This window comes from Littorina saxatilis, linkage group LG14, assembly GCF_037325665.1.
Source record: "Littorina saxatilis isolate snail1 linkage group LG14, US_GU_Lsax_2.0, whole genome shotgun sequence".
Taxonomy (NCBI): Eukaryota; Metazoa; Mollusca; class Gastropoda; order Littorinimorpha; family Littorinidae; genus Littorina; species Littorina saxatilis.
The window spans coordinates 41,235,852-41,258,658 of NC_090258.1; the positions used below are offsets into that span (position 1 = coordinate 41,235,852).

The 22,807-nt window shown below is 40.7% G+C and overlaps 1 protein-coding gene across 1 annotated transcript in view; it reads left to right on the top strand.

Moving 5' to 3' along the window:
- Nucleotides 1-22,807, top strand: part of LOC138946782 (dual 3',5'-cyclic-AMP and -GMP phosphodiesterase 11A-like) — a 92,662-nt gene that overhangs the window by 66,151 nt on the left and 3,704 nt on the right. Inside the window, exons 5-11 of the mRNA XM_070318184.1 lie at nt 155-292; nt 2,143-2,207; nt 7,074-7,175; nt 11,452-11,563; nt 12,875-12,950; nt 16,334-16,401; nt 22,280-22,372. Coding sequence (XP_070174285.1) covers nt 155-292; nt 2,143-2,207; nt 7,074-7,175; nt 11,452-11,563; nt 12,875-12,950; nt 16,334-16,401; nt 22,280-22,372 — 654 coding nt within the window. The remainder of the gene's footprint in view (nt 1-154; nt 293-2,142; nt 2,208-7,073; nt 7,176-11,451; nt 11,564-12,874; nt 12,951-16,333; nt 16,402-22,279; nt 22,373-22,807) is intronic.

The following is a 22,807-nucleotide window of genomic DNA, read 5'->3' on the forward strand; positions in this document are numbered from 1 at the left end:
GACTTCATGTTGACGTGAAGTTGACGTTATTTTAATGCCATGTTGACATAACGTTGACGCTATATGTTGCCGGGATTTTTGACGTAATGTGCTGACGTCATAACGCCGTAATGTTGACGTCATGTTGACGTGGTGTTGCCATGGTGATGTGCAGGCGCTGCTGGAGGTGGTGCACGACCTGTTCGAGGAACAGACCTCAGTGGAGAGCGTGGTGCTGAAGATCATGCAGCGATCTCAGACCCTGCTCAAGTGTGAGCGCTGCTCAGTGCTGCTCAAAGACAGTGCCTCGGAGGTAAGATCTCTTTGTAGATGGTCAGAGACATTGATAGTGTGTGTGTATGTGTGTGTGTGTGTGTGTGTGTGTGTGTGTGTGTGTATGTGCGTGTGTGTGTGTGTGTGTGTGCGTGTATGTGCGTGCGTGTGTGCGTGCGTGCGTGCGTGTGTGTGTGTGTGTGTGTGTGTGTGTGTGTGTGTGTGTGTGTGTGTGTGTGTGTGTGTGACAGTGCCTCAGAGGTAAGATAGTTCTGTGGATGCCCAGAGACATTGAATATTTTATGCACGGAAAGTGGGAGAAGCCAGATATCTTCAAGTACGAACTAAAATATTGTTCTTTTAGTCTCCCAAAAGAGTCAATGGAAATACACTGTCTATTTTCGCTAATATCTGTCAGATTGGCTGAAATTCGCACTTTGTACTTAAAGAGGTAAGGTAGCTAGTTAAATGTTCAGAGACAGTGCTACATAGGTTGGATGGTTAATGTTCAGATGAAGTGAATGCTTACAGAAGGCGTCTTGGGGGTAAAACAGCTGTGGGTTCAAGTATGAAAGCTTTGACAAAGTGCTCTAGTGTGATGTATGGCCGAGTGGTAACGCACTTGTGCTCGGAAGCGAGAGGTTGCGAGTTCGACCCTGGGTCAGGGCGTTAGCAATTTTTCCCCCCTTTCCTAACCTAGGTGGTGGGTTCAAGTGCTAGTCTTTCGGATGAGACGAAAAACCGAGGTCCCTTCGTGTACACTACATTGGGGTGTGCACGTTAAAGATCCCACGATTGACAAAAGGGTCTTTCCTGGCAAAATTGTATAGGCATAGATAAAAATGTCCACCAAAATACCCGTGTGACTTGGAATAATAGGCCGTGAAAAGTAGGATATGCGCCGAAATGGCTGCGATCTGCTGGCCGATGTGAATGCGTGATGTATTGTGTAAAACAATTCCATCTCACACGGCATAAATAAATCCCTGCGCCTTGAATATGTGCGTGATATAAATTGCATTAAAAAAAAAAAAACATTAAAAAAAATCCCTGCGCTTAGAACTGTACCCACGGAATACGCGCGATATAAGCCTCATATTGATTGATTGATTGATGTATCTTGCAAAACATGCAGCTTGGTGACTGCCTCAATATTGGAGTTCAGAAATCAAGGACAATATTGTTCGAGGCAACATGGCTCAAACACTAAGTGTATTGGAGGTATTCGGAGACGGTGCCTCGGTGCATTGACATGTCATTTTCAATGTATTATTATTCATTGGATATTTGTATAGGTATTGTAGTATTTTGCAATACTGTATGATCAGCGTTGACATTTATACCTTTTTTTTTCGTGTCGGTTTACGATTGTCTTTTTACACCCCCGGTATAGGGGTGTGTATAGGATTCGGTCGATGTCTTTGTTTGTTTGTTTGTTTGTTTGTTTGTGTGTTTGTGTTCGCATATAGATCTCAAGAATGAACGGACCGATCGTCACCAAACTTGGTGAACAGGTTCTATACATTCCTGAGACGGTCCTTACAAAACTTGGGACCAGTCAAGCACACGGTTAGGGAGTTATTGGTGGATTAAGATTCTACAAGGACTTATAGAGGGACATATTAATGGTCAAAGGGAAATAACCTTCTCAGTTGGTGGCAGTGAGAATGGTAAGGACGGGGGTGTTTTTCCTACCTCGGAGGAATTTCTTGTTTTTATTGTCTCCATCATTATGTCTTAGTTTTAGCAGAGACAGATTGCAAGACTAGGCGTCAGCCTTAAATCTCCATCCTTGAGTAATAAAGTTCGTTCGTTCGTTCATTGTGAAGTAATGTTACGTTTTCTTTGATTCTTACTTGTCCTGACAAGTTGTTTTACTTTTGCTGGCAGACTTCCTTCAGCCGGATATTTGACCTGTCCTACCCGATCAAGAACGGTCATGCCCGATCAGTTGGGTGAGTATGTACACTAGCCCTGTCTGATAACGCAGCAGTGAATACATCAGTTGTTTACACGTGTGTGTTCTTCTTTATTTTGTTGTCAGTGCGTTTTTGTTGTCTGGATGGTTCGGTTTCTTCTTTCTAGTACCCACACTGATTTTACTTATTTTGTTACTGGCTCTTTGGTACGGTGAGTATGCGGCACTTTGCTTCTATTTGAAGATTTCGCTTGAGTTTTCAGGACGTCTTTTAACGTTGAAGAAAACAACCAGGAAGAGGAAAGAAAAAAATTTACTACAGTGAAGGCATTAATTGACTAGTTGTCAGTCTGGTTTTGTGCGGGTAAGCTTTCTATTCATTTATTTATGGTTTTAATTAAGTTCGATTGAATGGGCGTTAAAAAACAACAACCAACTATTAAAGTATGCTCTTGGAAGCAACATTTCTCTCTTATAAAAACCCTGAACAATAGTCTTAACAAAAATACTAGTTGTCATTTTTTTTCTGCGGGTATGCTTTCTGTTCATTTATTTATGGTTTAATTAAGTTTGATTAAATAGGCGTAACAAAACAAGAACCAACTATTAAAGTTTGCTCTTGGAAGCAACATGTCTCTCTTGGCAAAACCCTGAACAGTAGTCTTTAAAAAATAAATCAGTTTATATTTACCCACTTTTAACCCTTCAACCACCTAGAAATAGCATTGTCTCTACCCAAGACTCGGAAAAATGTCTTTTGATTTAAGATTTACTGCTCATACGTTTATCTTTATAAAACCAACCTCACCCAACGAACCGATATCCCCTCCACTACACGTGTTAAAGGACCGGCGGTCTTTCTTTCCCACGTCAAGAAAAATTGCCCCCCGCCGACAGACTCAAAAGTTTTCATTGATTGGTTCTGTCCAAGCAAGCGTGTGCTACTGTGGCTCCACAGTTCACTTTCGTCCTGACAACCATTTCGATTTCCGTCCCGTCTCCTGGCTGTTCCGTGTTGCCTGTGTACAGGTAATTGCGTCCACTCTTGTGGCGTGGCGTCAGCCAGTAGCGTCAATCTGCGTCACTGCTGTCTCAGCCAATCATGTTGTTCCACGTCACATGTTGTCAGCCAACCACGTTTCTCAGCGTTATTTGTGTCACACGCGTAGGGAAATTATATTACTGTTCAGCCAGCACTTACAACGTCGTGTCACGTTTTGTGTGTGTCATGCACACAGCAGCATGTCTATGCACATTCTATAGTCCCATACCCGTACCCATTCCCATCGGCTTTTGTAGGGACATACCTGAGAACTGTAATTTTAGCGCCTAAACCTCTCTGTCCTGTTTTCGTCCAGTCGACAAGAAACAGCCCAAGAACGGTGTTACTTTTTTGCTGTCCTATCCTTCACTTCCGTTTCTTTCTTTCTTTCTTTCTCTCTCTCTTTCTTTCTTTACTATCTTTCTTTCTTTCTTTCCCCCTCTTTCTTTTTTCTTTCTTTTCCTTTTAATTAAATGTCTTTAAAAATTAAATTCAACGCAACCTTCTTGCTACACTGTTGACCTTCAGTGTCGTATTTGATGGAAATGAAGGCAAAGGTGCTTTTTTTTTTCCTGATCAAGGATTATTTTTGTTTCCATTTTATTTTGTCCAGCTGCTTGACATTTTCTTTCAAAACCTGATTAAAGCGAGAAGAAAAACTGACGGGAATGACTTGTTTTTACATCTGCCTTTTCGTATTACGCGGTTAATGTTCAATTATGCTGAAGATGTCAGCAGGAATGTTTTTCCATTGAATTAAGAAAACAAAATTTTGACATTTTTGTGGTAGTTTTTCCGAATGTAGGCTATATTTTCATGCCTTTATTTGTGTGCTGTCGTCATTCATTTTTTCAATGTATGTTGTTGTGTGTCCGTGTTTTGTTTTTGTGTTTTTTTAGGTTGAAAATTGATGTTTTTGAAGTGCGCTTGGAACAGTATTTACGGTCACCGATTATGTGTTTACTGCGTGTGTGTATACTATAGGTCTGTGCTTACTATTTGCCAGTATGTAAATGCACAACTCTAGCCGACCCAACTTTCAATAAAAAGCAAAATTCAATTTAAACATATATATTTTTTTTAAACTGTAACCGACCTATTGACCCTGTTTTGGCCCTGTTGGAAGAAACAAGCATAGTATTTTGGGGAGCCTAACCAAACCCCTGTGTCACAGTACAAGACTGGGTTTTAATTCAATAAAATAGAATACAATGCCATGCTATAAACAAAGTACAGTAAAATACAGCTGTATTAACCGATTAACTGATTGTGAGTATAAACAACTTAGTACACACAATAAACAAACACAGTAAATAATTATTAGATCACTTCAAAGAACAACATACCCCGCAATATTAGTCAATTTTTGCAAAGATGGTTTGCGTTTCAACTCTTGGATTGGTTGTTTGGTTGTTGTTGTTTTTACTTCCTTTTAACCTAGTTGGCAATTGGGGACCGGACTCTTGCATTCGTTTAGTATTGAAGTGAATTTAATTTGATTTATATTTATTTTTCGAGGGTGACAGAATAAGCAATGCAAACATGCATTGTAAAACACATTATTTGAGTATGGTCAGGTATCCGGCACCCTCAACAGTGTATGACTGAAACATTGTTGTTTAATTTTTTAAACGATTATATTTGAAGACTGTAAGTAGTGCACAATTAATGAGATGCATCTTTCTTTGTAGAAACAAACCCATACAAAACCCATTGCAAAACAGGCACGGTTGGCCTAGTGGTAAGGCGTCCGCCCCGTGATCGGGAGGTCGTGGGTTCGAACCCCGCGGCCGGGTCATACCTAACACTTTAAAATTGGCAATCTAGTGGCTGCTCCGCCTGGCGTCTGGCATTATGGGGTTAGTGCTAGGACTGGTTGGTCCGGTGTCAGAATAATGTGACTGGGTGAGACATGAAGCCAGTGCTGGGACTTCTGTCTTGTGTGTGGCGCACGTTATATGTCAAAGCAGCACCGCCCTGATATGGCCCTTCGTGGTCGGCTGGGCGTTAAGCAAACAAACAAACAAAAAACCCATTGCAAAGCACTCTCTAACTGCATGAGTAGCAGCTACTACCATACACTGTGCGTGATTTTTCAGTGCAGCAAAAAAGTAGTTATGATTACGAAAACGAGCTCTTTCGTGTTTTTTGGTTGGATATTTCGTCATTTCCGTTTTTAAGCCATATTGTTTTTGTTTTTGTGCTGTACAGTTCCTTAACCTAGTGTAGAAGTTTACTATGATATTAAACTGCTGTGTGACTTTTCTTTCAACGTGTATGTGCACATTATTCACTCTTTGTGTTTCTTCACTTGCAGTGCATATCTTTGCTTGCTGCTTCTCTTTCTGTATTCATGTAATTAGTTTTTAGTTGTAGTTATAATAGTAGATTAGTCCATTTTTTATCATATAACCCAGATCATGTCCTTACGAGGCTAACAATACATGCCTATAGGACAATAATATATTTTGTCTGTCTTTTGGGCGAGGACCAGATGCAAAAACAGTATATCTACGCTTTGTCTGTTACCCTCGAAAAATAAAGAATTGTCATTGTCGTTGTTTTATTTACCTATCTTTCCACGTCACTATAGTGTTTCCACTTGATTCATTCTTCGTCCTGCATAGTAGTGTTATATCTTATCGTGTTCTTGGGACGATGAAGACACGGATTTATTTTGATCTGCAGCAAAATTGTTTGCTTATTTCTTGTTATAGCGGTTGTAGAAAAATTCGACCAGTTGGAAGCTTAGCATCTTGTTCTTTTACAAAGTTTTCTGACAATAAGACCGATTAACTGTCTTGAGCTAGCAATTTGGGAATGTTGAGAGATGTCTGGCTGAATCGAAACTCTTACACGGCTAATCAGATTTTAATAATGTACTCAAAAATAAGAAATTCCTACGAGGTAGGAAAAACACCCCCATCAAAGGGAAATAACCTTCTCAGTTGGTGGCAGTGACTGAGTGAGAATGGTTATTTCCCTTTGACCATGAAGATGTCCCTCTATAAGTCCTTGTATAATTTTAATCCACCAATAACTCCCTAACCGTGTGTTTGACTGGTCCCAATTTTTGTAAGAACCGTCTCAGGAATGTATAGAACCTGTTCACCAAGTTTGGTGACGATCGGTCCGTTCATTCTTGAGATCTATATGCGAACACAAACAAACAAACAAACAAACAAACACATCGAGCGAAACCTATACACACCCCTATACCGGGGGTGTAATAACCAATTCTTCCCTAATCCACAGTTTAGTCTCATGTGTGTAAGAACAAGTTTAACACAAACCCAAACATCCATGACAGGGGCTAACTCCACCTCGTCTACATTTTTGTCTCTTTGTCGCAAGAGAAAGCTTTGACACAAATTCGAAAATCCATGACTGCGTCTTCAGGAATGAATTCTATTTTTGACTCAGAAATTAACCAACTCCTCCTGATCTACATTTAGTCACATGAGTGCAAGAAAAAGTGTTGACACAAATTCATAAATCCATGTCTTCGTCTTCAGAAATAAACTCTTTTTTTACTCATATCTGTTCTGTTTCTGCGTTTTCAGAAAGGCACTGTACCCTTGACACACTTTGACTCAAATCTTTTCTGTTCTGATTCTCTGCGTTTTCAGAAAGGCACTGTACCCATGACACACTTTGACTCAAATCTGTTCTGTTCTGTTTTCTGCGTTTTCAGATATGCACTGTACCCTTGACCAATTTTGACTCAAATCATTTCTGTTCTGATTCTCTCTGCTCTCCTTTGTGCGCTGCTCGCTGTGTTCACTCTGCACGTTGTGCTGGTCGTGCTGGCAATGTGGTCACCTCCCCGCTGTTGCTGTTGTGGCTGCACTCACATCACAGTCAGTCTAGACGACGGCGACTGTGTCGTCAGGAGACCGCCAACGCTGCCGTCTACAGCTCCGTCACCACCAACACCAACACCAACAACAATAACAACAACAGGTAAGATTGTGTGGTGGCGAGTGTCTGCAGGGACCAGTCTAGTAACAGGTAAGACTGTGTGGTGTAGAGTATCTGCAGGAACCAGTCTAGTAACAGGTAAGACTGTGTTGTGTAGAGTATCTGCAGGGACCAGTCTAGTAACAGGTAAGACTGTGTTGTGTCGAGTGTCTGCAGGGACCAGTCTAGTAACAGGTAAGACTGTGTGGTGTCGAGTATCTGCAGGGACCAGTCTAGTAACAGGTAAGACTGTGTTGTGTAGAGTATCTGCAGGGACCAGTCTAGTAACAGGTAAGACTGTGTGGTGTCGAGTATCTGCAGGGACCAGTCTAGTAACAGGTAAGACTGTGTGGTGTCGAGTATCTGCAGGGACCAGTCTAGTAACAGGTAAGACTGTGTGGTGTCGAGTATCTGCAGGGACCAGTCTAGTAACAGGTAAGACTGTGTGGTGTAGAGTATCTGCAGGGACCAGTCTAGTAACAGGTAAGACTGTGTTGTGTAGAGTATCCGCAGGGACCAGTCTAGTAACAGGTAAGACTGTGTGGTGTCGAGTATCCGCAGGGACCAGTCTAGTAACAGGTAGGACTGTGTTGTGTAGAGTATCTGCAGGGACCAGCCTAGTAACAGGTAAGACTGTGTTGTGTCGAGTATCTGCAGGGACCAGTCTAGTAACAGGTAAGACTGTGTTGTGTACAGTATCTGCAGGGACCAGTCTAGTAACAGGTAAGACTGTGTTGTGTCGAGTATCTGCAGGGACCAGTCTAGTAACAGGTAAGACTGTGTTGTGTCGAGTATCTGCAGGGACCAGTCTAGTAACAGGTAAGACTGTGTTGTGTCGAGTATCTGCAGGGACCAGCCTAGTAACAGGTAAGACTGTGTTGTGTAGAGTATCTGCAGGAACCAGTCTAGTAACAGGTAAGACTGTGTGGTGTCGAGTATCTGCAGGGACCAGTCTAGTAACAGGTAAGACTGTGTTGTGTCGAGTATCTGCAGGAACCAGTCTAGTAACAGGTAAGACTGTGTTGTGTCGAGTATCTGCAGGGACCAGTCTAGTAACAGGTAAGACTGTGTTGTGTCGAGTATCTGCAGGGACCAGCCTAGTAACAGGTAAGACTGTGTTGTGTCGAGTATCTGCAGGGACCAGTCTAGTAACAGGTAAGACTGTGTGGTGTCGAGTATCTGCAGGGACCAGTCTAGTAACAGGTAAGACTGTGTGGTGTAGAGTATCTGCAGGGACCAGTCTAGTAACAGGTAAGACTGTGTTGTGTAGAGTATCTGCAGGAACCAGTCTAGTAACAGGTAAGACTGTGTGGTGTAGAGTATCTGCAGGGACCAGTCTAGTAACAGGTAAGACTGTGTTGTGTCGAGTATCTGCAGGGACCAGTCTAGTAACAGGTAAGACTGTGTTGTGTCGAGTATCTGCAGGGACCAGTCTAGTAACAGGTAAGACTGTGGTGTCGAGTATCTGCAGGAACCAGTCTAGTAACAGGTAAGACTGTGTGGTGTAGAGTATCTGCAGGGACCAGTCTAGTAACAGGTAAGACTGTGTGGTGTCGAGTATCTGCAGGGACCAGTCTAGTAACAGGTAAGACTGTGTGGTGTAGAGTATCTGCAGGGACCAGTCTAGTAACAGGTAAGACTGTGTGGTGTAGAGTATCTGCAGGGACCAGTCTAGTAACAGGTAAGACTGTGTGGTGTAGAGTATCTGCAGGGACCAGCCTAGTAACAGGTAAGACTGTGTGGTGTAGAGTATCTGCAGGGACCAGTCTAGTAACAGGTACAACTGTGTGGTGTCTAGTGATCAGGGACCAGTCTAGTAACAGGTACAACTGTGTGGTGTCTAGTGATCAGGGACCAGTCTAGTAACAGGTACAACTGTGTGGTGTCTAGTGATCAGGGACCAGTCTAGTAACAGGTACAACTGTGTGGTGTCTAGTGATCAGGGACCAGTCTAGTTACAGGTAAGGGGTGTGTGTGATTCTCTGGCTGTGGAGAAGCCCTCCGATTTTCCTAATGTTGACAGGGAGTTGGAGAATCAGCAACTCAATTTCTGCGCGAGTCAGGGCAGAAACTTTGATAGTTGCAGACAGTTCCACTGTGACCTAAGCTGAGGTCACAACGTTAAAAGGGGGTGAGCAGATGTGTGGGTTAACCTTGTTCTAAACGCAGTAGGTGGGTTAATTTACATGTCAGGATAAACTTCATTCCCGGGACGAAAACAACCTTTAACTTGTTGTTCTTTGGAGCCCGACCTTCAAGGAAGATACGCGCCAGTGAGACGAAGTTCTGTCTTTCTTTTGTGATGACCACTACAGGTAAGATGTCAGACAGAAAGATGTACACGAAATGATATACACTAGGGAATAAAGGAAAAACGTCATCTTGCGAAATGTGTGACAAGGTATAGTGTCTTTGAAGAACTGCAGCCAGACACGAGAGAGGCAGGAGAGAGGAACATAAGTGTTTTGCCTGCCCCGGCCCCCCCCTGAGAGTTGCAGGCGTCAGTGACGGACGCCATGTGTCAAGACATAAAACCCACAGTGTAAGAAATGGATCCCGGGGGTCTTCAGCAATTGTTTTGCGCCAGAACATGTCTCTGCACTCCTTTCTCAATGTCGCTTAGTATTTTTTTTTTTTTATTATTGTTTAATGTAGTTGTCTTTTCCTCTTGAAAGACAGGTCTGTCTTCAAGGTTTTTGTCGTTGTTCTGTGTTAAGCAAGGAAACTTTCTTTCTTTGATTATCCTATTTCTACCAAATTTCTGTCATTTGAATAATAACGTTTTCTCTATTTCCAAGAGTTGTTGTGTCTACGGGTTATGTTTGCTTCTCAGCAAATGTGGGAATTGCCGTCGATAAGCAATTGATTTGTGCGGCGTGGTTGCATAGGTTGAATTTACAACAACAAATCGTGGTTATGAAAGGTCGAAGACATTTCGCCGAGCGTATTTTCAAGGTTTCAAAAGTTCAGATGTACCAAAAGGTCAATGACTAAAAGGTCAAAGAATGAAAATTTCATGTATCTACGGCAGTTATTTACGTATACGATTGTTGCTTGTTTAGGATTCCCATTGATTCACTGTTTCAGCCCAGTCAATTAATTACACGCTATGCTGACTGTTATTGTAGTTCTGGAATTTCTCTGTCCTCACAATTTTTTTTATCAGGCCCGAGAACAAAATTACTATAAAAAAAAAAGGACGTCAGATTAGAACATTCATTCAAGACATCTAGGCCGTCAACAATTGAGCTCTTCAACAAGATGTCAACAATTGAAGTCTATACATTTTTCAACAGAAAGTATTATAGTTTACCTATTTTTATCCTTCAGCCAAACTGTCAACAATTTAACCTTTTCGGTGCTTCAAGAAGATGTCGATAAGTAACCTCGTTCTGCCCTTCGGTAAAATGCGGATAATAAATTTAAGTTCGGAAAACAATATGTGAACATTTAAACTTTTCTGTTTGTACAACAAATAAAAAAGAATGGTTAGTTCATATGTTTCATTTATGACAAAGCAAAACTTTCACAAGTACGTTGACCCAATGATCTTTACGGTGGAAAGGCAAACATCAATTAATATGAAATTAATCAAACTTATCTGATAATGTTTTTCGTCCGATCTCTGTCAAAACGGTAAAAGGTGGTCAAACTCCAAAATAAAGAGACTGCCAACGTTCCAAACTTCAGAATCAAAAAGCAAGAAAGGTAAGTTGTTGGAACGTTGTTATTGACAAAATTACGTTACAATCACAGATATTTCGACCCAGCGATCTTTTAAGTGAACAGACAAACAAATATTCACACTCAACTTATCTTGATAGAATCAGTTTTCGCCCACTCGCCAGGAAGCCGAGCGAATGAATGATGGTAAGAGGTGGTGTAGGGCTAGAGAAACAGCGGCAGAAAGCATGCTGCAACTCTCTGATCATGTGCTTTGGAAAGCTAAACCATTGCATAATGAGCGCTTCTGGGGTGACAACGCGAGACAACTCCTGTGATCTTGCCGCGAGGTGGCGCCAGTTACCAGCCGAAAGAAAGAAGGGGCATAACCTCACCAGAACCGACCATTGTCTGTTTACCGTATAAAACGCACGACTTGCACACGAACTGTTATCAAACCGATATGCTATTTGGGACCAATGCAATTTTTTTTTGCTTTATCGTGTGATCTTGCTGCGAGGTGGCGCCAGTTACCAGCCGAAAAAAAGAGGGGGCATAACCTCACCAGAACCGACCATTACCTGGATAACAAACGTCAACACTGTGACTGTTTCAGCCCGGACGGCAAACACGACAAGCTGGGCAACAAGATCGCAGAGCTCGTGCTGATCACGGGGGAGACGATCAACATCAGTGACGCCTCGCAGGACCCTCGTTTTGACACAGAGGTATGCAGCTTTCTGTCATGTCATCGCTGTTTGCCTGGCGTTTGTTTTGGTTTTGTTTTGTTTGTTTTTGCTGGTTTTGCACACAGACACAGACAGACACGCACAGTCACATCCACACAGACACCCGCAGGCACGCACGCGCACACACACGCGCACACACACACACACACACGCACATAAGCCACATACACACACACACACACACACACACACACACACATACACACACACACTTGCCATTCCTTTTGCTCACAACAACAACTAAAATCAATATCTTCTGTTCTTTATACTTTTTTGAATTGAGTGTTTAGGGTTGTTGCTATTTTTATTTGTTCGTCAAATTTTGCAGGATGTATCGACACATTTTCCATTTCCGAAAAGTTGCAATACTTTGTTGTGCCTTTAACCAACTTATGTAGCCTACTAGGCTAACTGGCCACTACAGCGTTTTCTTTATTTTCATTGATTCTCACTGTCCCTTTTTCATAAGAACGTTTTATTTCTGCGTTAACCCACCTGTGTAATTTGCGGTTCATTTCACCCCAGTAGATAATGTTATGTATGTTTACATTTTGATTGACACAAATCCGTCTTCAGAAATGCACTGTACCCTTGACCCACTTTGATTCAAATCTTTTCTGTTCGGATTCTCCGTGCTCTTCTTTGGCCGCTGCCTGCTGTGTTCATTCTGCACGTTCTCTGGTTCAATGACGATTTTGATTAAGTTAAGTATCATAAAGCAATGAAAAAGGAACAATTGCTGCACAAAGTGAAGCAAGAGCTTAGGCCAAAAAAAAATAGGTCTGTTTACAGTAACATAGGCCCAAAAAATAGGGTCGGTAGGTCGGGATTTTTTTTATTTTTCCAAAAACCCATATTTTTACGTTATTTTTTTTTTCTTTTTTTTTTTCCCAAATGCCAAAAAAAAGTCTAGGGTCGAGCGAAAAAAATAGGGTCGGTCGGGTTACCGTAAACAGACTTTTTTTTTTGTGCCTTATATATATACCTAACCAGGGAAGGCCAAATCGTCCGCCCGGTCACCAGGGGCGAGTACAAATCGCCAGGCAACTCGCCCGGCTGGCCAATGCAAATTCTGGTCAAATTCGACTCTTTTGGTTGTAAGATCAAGTTTTAAAGCCATGTAAACACTGCATATCAACTGTGGTATGTGTGTACTGGGCCAGCGAAATTTCTGGCGGGCTAGTAACTTTCTTGAGGTTACTCGCCCGGCAGGCGAGTTAAAATGTTGAGATTTGGCTATCCCTGTATACCTAACGCAGTGTTCTAACCTCTATGGTTATGTATTGACAGATAGACAAAGTCAGTGGATACCACACGCGCGCCATTCTGTGCAAACCTGTCAGAAACCGTCAGTTTGACATCATTGGTAAGTATGCACATCGTGATCTATGCCGAGCAACAAAAGAAACGCGAAAAAATTCGTCATTGTTTGATTGACAAAATCTCCAACAATTATAGAGTTAGAATTATTAAACCACAAAAGTTTGATGAAGGCATGTTTGACCTTGCATTTGTGTGATTATTTTGATGCTGTGACTGTTAACACATGGGACAAGCAGGTTTAACGTTAAACACATAATGTGCGCTCCCAGCACGTGCAAGTAGAGCAGGAGAAATCTGATGTGTGACATATGTTCACTAATGCATTAGCAACCAAAAGAGACCATGGCACGCTTGCTGCCAGTCTCACTTTTGAAACAGCCGGGATGCCAAGATTGACACCACCAAAATGCCAGGTCGATTTAAAGCTGGGGATGATCCAGAAGCACTGGCATGTGCTTTAAACGTGCATATATCAACAGTCTAATCACTTTCAGCAATGTTCTGTTGACATTGGAAGCACTGCAGTTATGCAACGCGGTGGATTTTTCGCATTACCCCAATAAGACAAGATCACAATTTCCTGCCACAACGTGTTCGAGATCGATTCAATACAGCCACTGACACTACCAGGAACATCATTGGAAGCCACCAGTGTCCGATCAGTGGCCAGAGAGCGCGATAAAGACTGACTGAGCAAGACGTCCAAAATGTCGTAAACGTTAAACCTGCGTGTCCCGTGTGTTAAAACAGTCGCAGCATCAAAATAATCACACAACAGCTAGGTCAAACATGCCTTCATCAAACTTTTGTGGTTTGATAATTCTAACTCAATAATTGTTCGAGATTTTGTCAATGAAACATTGCAGAATTTGTTCGCGTTTCTTTTGTTGCTCGGTATATAAAGGAAGAATTAGTCATATATTTGCTTGAAATCCCAAAACTGATAGACTGCTAACGTTAAAAAAAATCAGAATAAAAAAGACCAAGAATTGTAGGTTATTGGACTGTTTAATTATTGTCAAAACAAAACGTTACATTTACTACATAGTACGTCGACCCACAGATCTTTGAAGCAGACAGACAGACAGACAGACAGACAGACAGACAGACAGACAGACGGAACAGACGGAACAGACGGACAGACGGACAGGCGGACAGACAGACGGACAGACGGACAGACAGACAGACAGACAGACGGACAGACAGACAGACAGACGGAGAGACAGACAGACGGACAGACAGACGGACAGACGGACGGACAAACGGACGGACGGACGGACGGACAGACGGACAGACGGACAGACAGACAGACGGACGGACAGACGGACAGACAGACAGACAGACGGACAGACGGACAGACAGACAGACAGTCAGACAAACACTCATGATACAAATAATAAACTTGTCTTAAAATGCCGGCGAGATACCAGGTAAAGAGATGGTATTAAATCCCATGTAAAGTCCTGGGAAGATTTGAGGTAGCGTACATGACCGCCTACAGTAGAAGGAATGTAACTTTCTATTGTTATTGTTCATAGCTTATAACAATATGGTAAGGTGAATCAAGTCCTGGGAAGATTTGAGGTAGCGTACATGACCACCAACACTAGAAGGAATGTAACTTTCAATTGTTATTGTTCATAGCTTATAACAATATGGTAAGGTGAATCAAGTCCTGGGAAGATTTGAGGTAGCGTACATGACCGCCTACACTAGAAGGAATGTAACTTTCAATTGTTATTGTTAAAATTTTGTGCAAATATGGTAAGGTGAATCAAATCCTGGGAAGATTTGAGGTAGCGTACATGACCGCCTACAGTAGAAGGAATGTAACTTTCAATTGTTATTGTTCATAGCTTATAACAATATGGTAAGGTGAATCAAGTCCTGGGAAGATTTGAGGTAGCGTACATGACCGCCAACACTAGAAGGAATGTAACTTTCAATTGTTATTGTTAAAAACTTATACAAATAATTATAGTAAAGTGAATCAAATCCTGGGAAGATTTGAGGTAGCGTACATGACCGCCTACACTAGAAGGAATGTAACTTTCAATTGTTATTGTTAAAAACTTATACAAATAATTATAGTAAAATGAATCAAATCCTGGGAAGATTTGAGGTAGCGTACATGACCGCCTACACTAGAAGGAATGTAACTTTCAATTGTTATTGTTAAAACTTATACAAATAATTATAGTAAGGTGAATCAAATCCTGGGAAGATTTGAGGTAGCGTACATGACCGCCAACACTAGAAGGAATGTAACTTTCAATTGTTATTGTTAAAAACTTGTACAAATATGGTAAGGTGAATCAAATCCTGGGAAGTTTTGAGGTAGCGTACATGACCGCCTACACTAGAAGGAATGTAACTTTCAATTGTTATTGTTAAAACTTATACAAATAATTATAGTAAAGTGAATCAAATCCTGGGAAGATTTGAGGTAGCGTACATGACCGCCTTCACTAGAAGGAATGTAACTTTATTGTTATTGTTAAAACTTATACAAATAATTATAGTAAGGTGAATCAAATCCTGGGAAGATTTGAGGTAGCGTACATGACCGCCTACACTAGAAGGAATGTAATTTTCAATTGTTATTGTTAAAACTTATACAAATAATTATAGTAAGGTGAATCAAATCCTGGGAAGATTTGAGGTAGCGTACATGACCCCCTACACTAGAAGGAATGTAACTTTCAATTGTTATTGTTAAAAACTTGTACAAATATGGTAAGGTGAATCAAATCCTGGGAAGATTTGAGGTAGCGTACATGACCGCCTACACTAGAAGGAATGTAACTTTCAATTGTTATTGTTAAAACTTATACAAATAATTATAGTAAAGTGAATCAAATCCTGGGAAGATTTGAGGTAGCGTACATGACCGCCTTCACTAGAAGGAATGTAACTTTATTGTTATTGTTAAAACTTATACAAATAATTATAGTAAGGTGAATCAAATCCTGGGAAGATTTGAGGTAGCATACATGACCGCCTACACTAGAAGGAATGTAACTTTCAATTGTTATTGTTAAAACTTATACAAATAATTATATTAAGGTGAATCAAATCCTGGGAAGATTTGAGGTAGCGTACATGACCGCCTACACTAGAAGGAATGTAACTTTATTGTTATTGTTAAAACTTATACAAATAATTATAGTAAGGTGAATCAAATCCTGGGAAGATTTGAGGTAGCGTACATGACCGCCTACACTAGAAGGAATGTAACTTTCAATTGTTATTGTTAAAACTTATACAAATAATTATAGTAAGGTGAATCAAATCCTGGGAAGATTTGAGGTAGCGTACATGACTGCCTACAGTAGAAGGAATGTAACTTTCTATTGTTATTGTTAAAATCGTCCAACAACATGGTGAGGTGAATCACAACCGATGTGTGAATTTGCGTGTGAACAGGTGTGGCGCAGGTGGTCAACAGGGTGGACGGTCAGCCGTTTGATGAACACGATGATCAGCTCTTTGAGGTCAGTTGTTGTGCGCGGCAATGGTCGGCAATGTTTCTGTTGTTGTTGTCGATGTTGGTAGCGGTGGTCAGTTAAGCAGTGTTATATTCTTTTTTGTGTTTTATAAAAGCCGTGGAATCTAGTAGGCTTATACAACAAAGGAGCAAGACAAATTCAACTTATGAAAGTGTTGTTGGTGCTGATTTTGATAGTCCCAGTCACGCTAAACACTCGCATGGTGATTTGTTGAGGAGAATTTACTCTGTCATCCCAACATAAAGATTAGGTGTACGACAGCTGCTAAATGGTTTAGCGATGGGGTGCTTCTATGATAAAAAGATTTATTTTTTATTTTTCTGTGTTATGATCTTATGACTTAAAGAAATAAGAACAGGCTTTTGATGTCAGCTTATGTGCAAGGGCAATTCTGGAAGAAGCGTGAGTTGATACAGTCTAGCTGTGGGTGCATGGCAAACTGTAGTTAAAAGGAATAAATACACATATGAATTAGGAGACCGGTGTAGCAGTCTATTTTGAAGCAGCCCAGTTTGACCGGGAGGTCATTCTGGGCTGGTCAGTTTTGACCCCCCCCTAGTCAATTTTGACCCCCCCTGCAAACTTCAAGAATGAGTACATTAAGACCTTTAGAAACAATATGTATGCATATATGTATATAACTACATATATCTAAGGTTTGAGGGGGGGGGGGGTCATTCTGGGCTAGCCCAGAATGACCTCCCGTCAAAATCAGCTAGCCCAGAATGACCCCCCGGTCAAAACTGACTAGGCCAGTCAGTTTTGACCCCCCCCCTTTAAACTTCAAGAATAAGTACTTTAACTTTCTAAACCGAAATAAATGTAAATATGGACAATATTTGTTAGAAAAAGGATATTACAAGAAAAAAAAAGAAAAAAAAAGTTTCCAAACTTCCCTTTGAACTTCAAGAATAAGTACACTAGGACCTCTCAAAACAAAACATACGCATGTATGTATGCATCTATGCATCTCCCCAGGTTAGGGGGGGGGGGAGTCAAAATCAGCTAGCCCAGAATGACCCCCCTTCAAAACTGACTAGGCCAGTCAGTTTTGACCTCCCCTTCAAACTTCAAGAATATGTACTTTAGGGCCTTTTAAAACAAAGTATATGTATATCTGCACACTATTTGTTGGAAAAAAAATTTTTTTTTAAATCGGAAAAAAACCTTACTTAAAAAAAAAAAGTTTTTTGACGCTTCCCTTCAAACTTCAAGAATAGGTACACTAGGTCCTTTTAAAATGAAATGTACGCATATATGTATGCATCTATGCATCCCCATAAGTTTGGGGGGCAGTCATTCTGGGCTAGCCTAGAATGACCTCCCGTCAAAATCAGCTAGCCCAAAATGACCCCCCGGTCAAAACTGACTAGGCTTCAAACTTCAAGAATAAGTACGTTAGGACCTTTTAAAACGATATTTGTTGCAAAAATGATCTAAACAAATAAAAAAAATTGAAAAAAAATTAAAAAAAATTAAAGAAGTTTTTGACACCTCCTTTGAAACTTTAAAAATAAGTACACTAAGACCTTTTAAAACGAAATGTACAAATAAATAAATGCATCTATGCATCTCCACAAGTATAGGGGGGGGGTCATTCTGGGCTAGCTGATTTTGACCGGGAGGTCATTCTGGGCTAGCCCAGAATGACCCCCCCCCCCAAACTTGTGGAGATGCATAGATGCATTCATTTATGCGTACATTTCGTTTTAAAAGGTCCTAGTGTACTTATTTTTGAAGTTTGAAAGGAAGCGTCGAATTTTTTTTTTTTTTTTTAGAGTTAAGGGTTTTTGTTTTGTTTGTTGTAATATAATTTTTCTAATAAATATTGTCCACATTTACATTCATTTCGGTTTAAAAAGTCTTAAAGTACTAATTCTTGAAGTTTGAAGGGAGGTCAAAACTGACTGGCGTAGTCAGTTTTGACCGGGGGGTCATTCTGGGCTAGCTGTTTTAGACCGGGAGGTCATTCTGGGCTAGCCCAGAATGACCCCCCCCCACACTTGTGGAGATGCATAGATGCATTCATTTATGCGTACATTTCGTTTTAAAAGGTCCTAGTGTACTTATTTTTGAAGTTTAAAAGGAAGCGTCAAAACTTTTTTTTTTAAATTTTTTTTTTAATTTTAATTTTTTATATCATTTTTCCAACAGATTTTGTGCACACATACATATATTTCGTTTTAAATGGTCCTAACGTACTTATTCTTAAAGTTTGAAGGGGGGGTTAAAACTGACTGGCGTAGTCAGTTTTGACCGGGGGGTCATTCTGGGCTAGCTGATTTTGACCGGGAGGTCATTCTGGGCTAGCCCAGAATGACCCCCCCCCAAACTTGTGGAGATGCATAGATGCATTCATTTATGCGTACATTTCGTTTTAAAAGGTCCTAGTGTACTTATTTTTGAAGTTTGAAAGGAAGCGTCAAAACTTTTTTTTTTTTTTTTTTTTTGTAATCTTAATTGTTTAGATCATTTTTCCAACAGATTTTGTGCACACATACATATATTTCGTTTTAAATGGTCCTAACTTACTTATCCTTAGAGTTTGAAGGGGGGGTCACAACTGACTGGCCTAGTGGGTTAGCTGATTTTGACCGGGAGGTCATTCTGGGATAGCCCAGAATGACCCCCCCCCCCCCCCCCAAACTTGTGGAGATGCATAGATGCATTCATTTATGCGTACATTTCGTTTTAAAAGGTCCTAGTGTACGTATTGTTGAAGTTTCAAAGGAAGCGTCGAATTTTTTTATTTTTTTAGAGTTAAGGGTTTTTTGTTTTGTTTGTTGTAATATCATTTTTCTAACAAATATTGTCCACATTTACATTCATTTCGGTTTAAAAAGTCTTAAAGTACTAATTCTTGAAGTTTGAAGGGGGGGTCAAAACTGACTGGCGTAGTCAGTTTTGACCGGGGGGTCATTCTGGGCTAGCTGATTTTGACCGGGAGGTCATTCTGGGCTAGCCCAGAATAACCCCCCCCCCCCCCAAACTTGTGGAGATGCATAGATGCATTCATTTATGCGTACATTTCGTTTTAAAAGGTCCTAGTGTACTTATTTTTGAAGTTTCAAAGGAAGCGTCAAAACTTTTTTTATTTTTTATTTATTTATTTTTTTTTAGATCATTTTTCCAACAGATTTTGTGCACACATACATATATTTCGTTTTAAATGGTCCTAACGTACTTATTCTTAAAGTTTGAAGGGGGGAGTCAAAACTGACTGGCGTAGTCAGTTTTGACCGGGGGGTCATTCTGGGCTAGCTGATTTTGACCGGGAGGTCATTCTGGGCTAGCCCAGAATGACCCCCCCCCCCAAAACTTGTGGAGATGCATAGATGCATTCATTTATGCGTACATTTCGTTTTAAAAGGTCCTAGTGTACTTATTTTTTAAGTTTCAAAGGAAGCGTCGAAACTTTTTTTATTTTTTTTTTAGAGGTAAGGGTTTTTTGTTTTGTTTGTTGTAATATCATTTTTCTAACAAATATTGTCCACATTTACATTCATTTCGGTTTAAAAAGTCTTAAAGCACTAATTCTTGAAGTTTGAAGGGGGGGTCAAAACTGACTGGCGTAGTCAGTTTTGACCGGGGGGTCATTCTGGGCTAGCTGATTTTGACCGGGAGGTCATTCTGGGCTAGCCCAGAATAACCCCCCCCCCCCCAAACTTGTGGAGATGCATAGATGCATTCATTTATGCGTACATTTCGTTTTAAAAGGTCCAAGTGTACTTATTTTTGAAGTTTCAAAGGAAGCGTCAAAACTTTTTATTTTTATTTTATTCTATTTTTTTTTAGATCATTTTTCCAACAGATTTTGTGCACACACACATATATTTCGTTTTAAATGGTCCTAACGTACTTATTCTTAAAGTTTGAAGGGGGGGTCAAAACTGACTGGCGTAGTCAGTTTTGACCGGGGGGTCATTTTGGGCTAGCTGATTTTGACCGGGAGGTCATTCTGGGCTAGCCCAGAATGACCCCCCCCCCCCAACTTGTGGAGATGCATAGATGCATTCATTTATGCGTACATTTCGTTTTAAAAGGTCCTGGTGTACCTATTTTTGAAGTTTCAGAGGAAGCGTCAAAACTTTTTTTTTTTTTTTTTTTTAATTTTAATTTTTTAGATCATTTTTCCAACAGATTTTGTGCACACATACATATATTTCGTTTTAAATGGTCCTAACGTACTTATTCTTAAAGTTTGAAGGAGGGGGGTCAAAACTGACTGGCGTAGTCAGTTTTGACCGGGGGGTCATTCTGGGCTAGCTGATTTTGACCGGGAATGACCCCCCCCCCCAAACTTGTGGAGATGCATAGATGCATTCATTTATGCGTACATTTCGTTTTAAAAGGTCCTAGTGTACTTATTTTTTAAGTTTCAAAGGAAGCGTCGAAACTTTATTTTTTATTTTTTTTAGAGTTAAGGGTTTTTGTTTTGTTTGTTGTAATATCATTTTTCTAACAAATATTGTCCACATTTACAGTCATTTCGGTTTAAAAAGTCTTAAAGTACTAATTCTTGAAGTTTGAAGGGAGGGTCAAAACTGACTGGCCTAGTCAGTTTGGACCGGGGGGTCATTCTGGGCTAGCTGATTTTGACCGGGAGGTCATTCCGGGCTAGCCCAGAATGACCCCCCCCCCCACCACACACTTGTGGAGATGCATAGATGCATTCATTTATGCGTACATTTCGTTTTAAAAGGTCCTAGTGTACTTATTTTTGAAGTTTCAAAGGAAGCGTCAAAACTTTTTTATTTTTAATTTAAAAAAAAAAAAAATTTTATATCATTTTTCCAACAGATTTTGTGCACACATACATATATTTCGTTTTAAATGGTCCTAACGTACTTATTCTTAAAGTTTGAAGGGGGGTCAAAACTGACTGGGGGGGGTCAAAATTGGCTAGCCCAGAATGACCTCCCGGTCAAAATCAGCTAGCCCAGAATGACCTCCCGGTCAAAACTGACTATGTGTGAAAATGGCCTGTTACACCGGATATAACTCGTTAGGATGAACTGATGGTTGTACTTAGAGAGAGCCAAGACAACAAATGTTGAAAGAAGGATTGACAGTCAAAAGTGTATTAATGCAACTGCCAGTTGTACGTGTGATATTGTGATCTGTATGGTGATATTTTGCATTAATTATACTGTGGGCTGAGGATCAGAAATTGCCACCTGCACGAGTGGTATTGTCATCTGTATGGTGATATTTGGCATTGCGTTGCAGTCATTTGTAATATTCTGATCTGTTAGGTGATATCTCAGCGCTGAAAGTCCACGAAATGGGGCACTGGCCTTTGGCTAGTACTTCTCATAATTTACTCGCCAGAGAGCCAACTTTTGTATTTTTACTCGCCAAACCAACCATTTGGTTCAGCAACTTTACTCGCATCTGGCGAGTAGATTTACATTTCTACTCGCCATTTACATGTTTCTACTCGCCATTTACATGTTTCTACTCACCATTTACATGTTTCTACTCGCCATTTACATGTTTCTACTCGCCATTTACATGTTTTTACTCGCCATTTACATGTTTCTACTCACCATTTACATGTTTCTACTCGCCACTGTTAGGCCTGTATCTGACATTGCGTTGCAGGCCTTCGTGATATTCAGTGTGGTGGGTATAGCTGGCAATAGTACGTATGATATTCTGATCTGTATAATGATATTTGGGATTGTCTTTCAGGCCTTTGTGATATTCAGTGTGGTGGGTATAGCTGGCAATAGTACGTGTGATATTCTGATCTTTATAATGATATTTGGTATTGTCTTTCAGGCCTTGTGTGGTGGGTATAGCTGGCAATAGTACGTGTGATATTCTGATCTGTATAATGATATTTGGTATTGTCTTTCAGGCCTTTGTGATATTCTGTGGGCTGGGGATCAGTAACTGCCAGCTGTACGAAGAGGTGTCCCTGGCTGCTGCGCGACAGGCCGTGGCCCTGGAGGTAATTAAGGCTACACAGACAGACAGCTAGACAGAAACACAGACATACTGACAAGCAAAGACAAAGAGAGAGAGAGAGAGAGAGAGAGAGAGAGAGAGAGAGAGAGAGAGAGAGAGAGAGAGAGAGAGAGAGAGAGAGAGAGATATCAAATCAAATGAAATCAAAATTTATCCCAGCGAAGCTGGAAGTATCCCGCGAACGCTATACTGTAAATAGAGAATACTACATGGCTTGCCGTGTCGTACCAGATTTACACGAGTTGTTTTTTTAAATATTGAACTGCGAGCGAAAGCGAGCTGTTCACTATTTGAAAAAGCAACGAGTGTAAATCTGGTACGACACAGCAAGCCATGTAGTAATCTGTTTATCCTACATACTGTAGCTTACTTACGTGTATTTTACTGAGAATGTCCTGCAGTCCAGGCAGCTTACTTG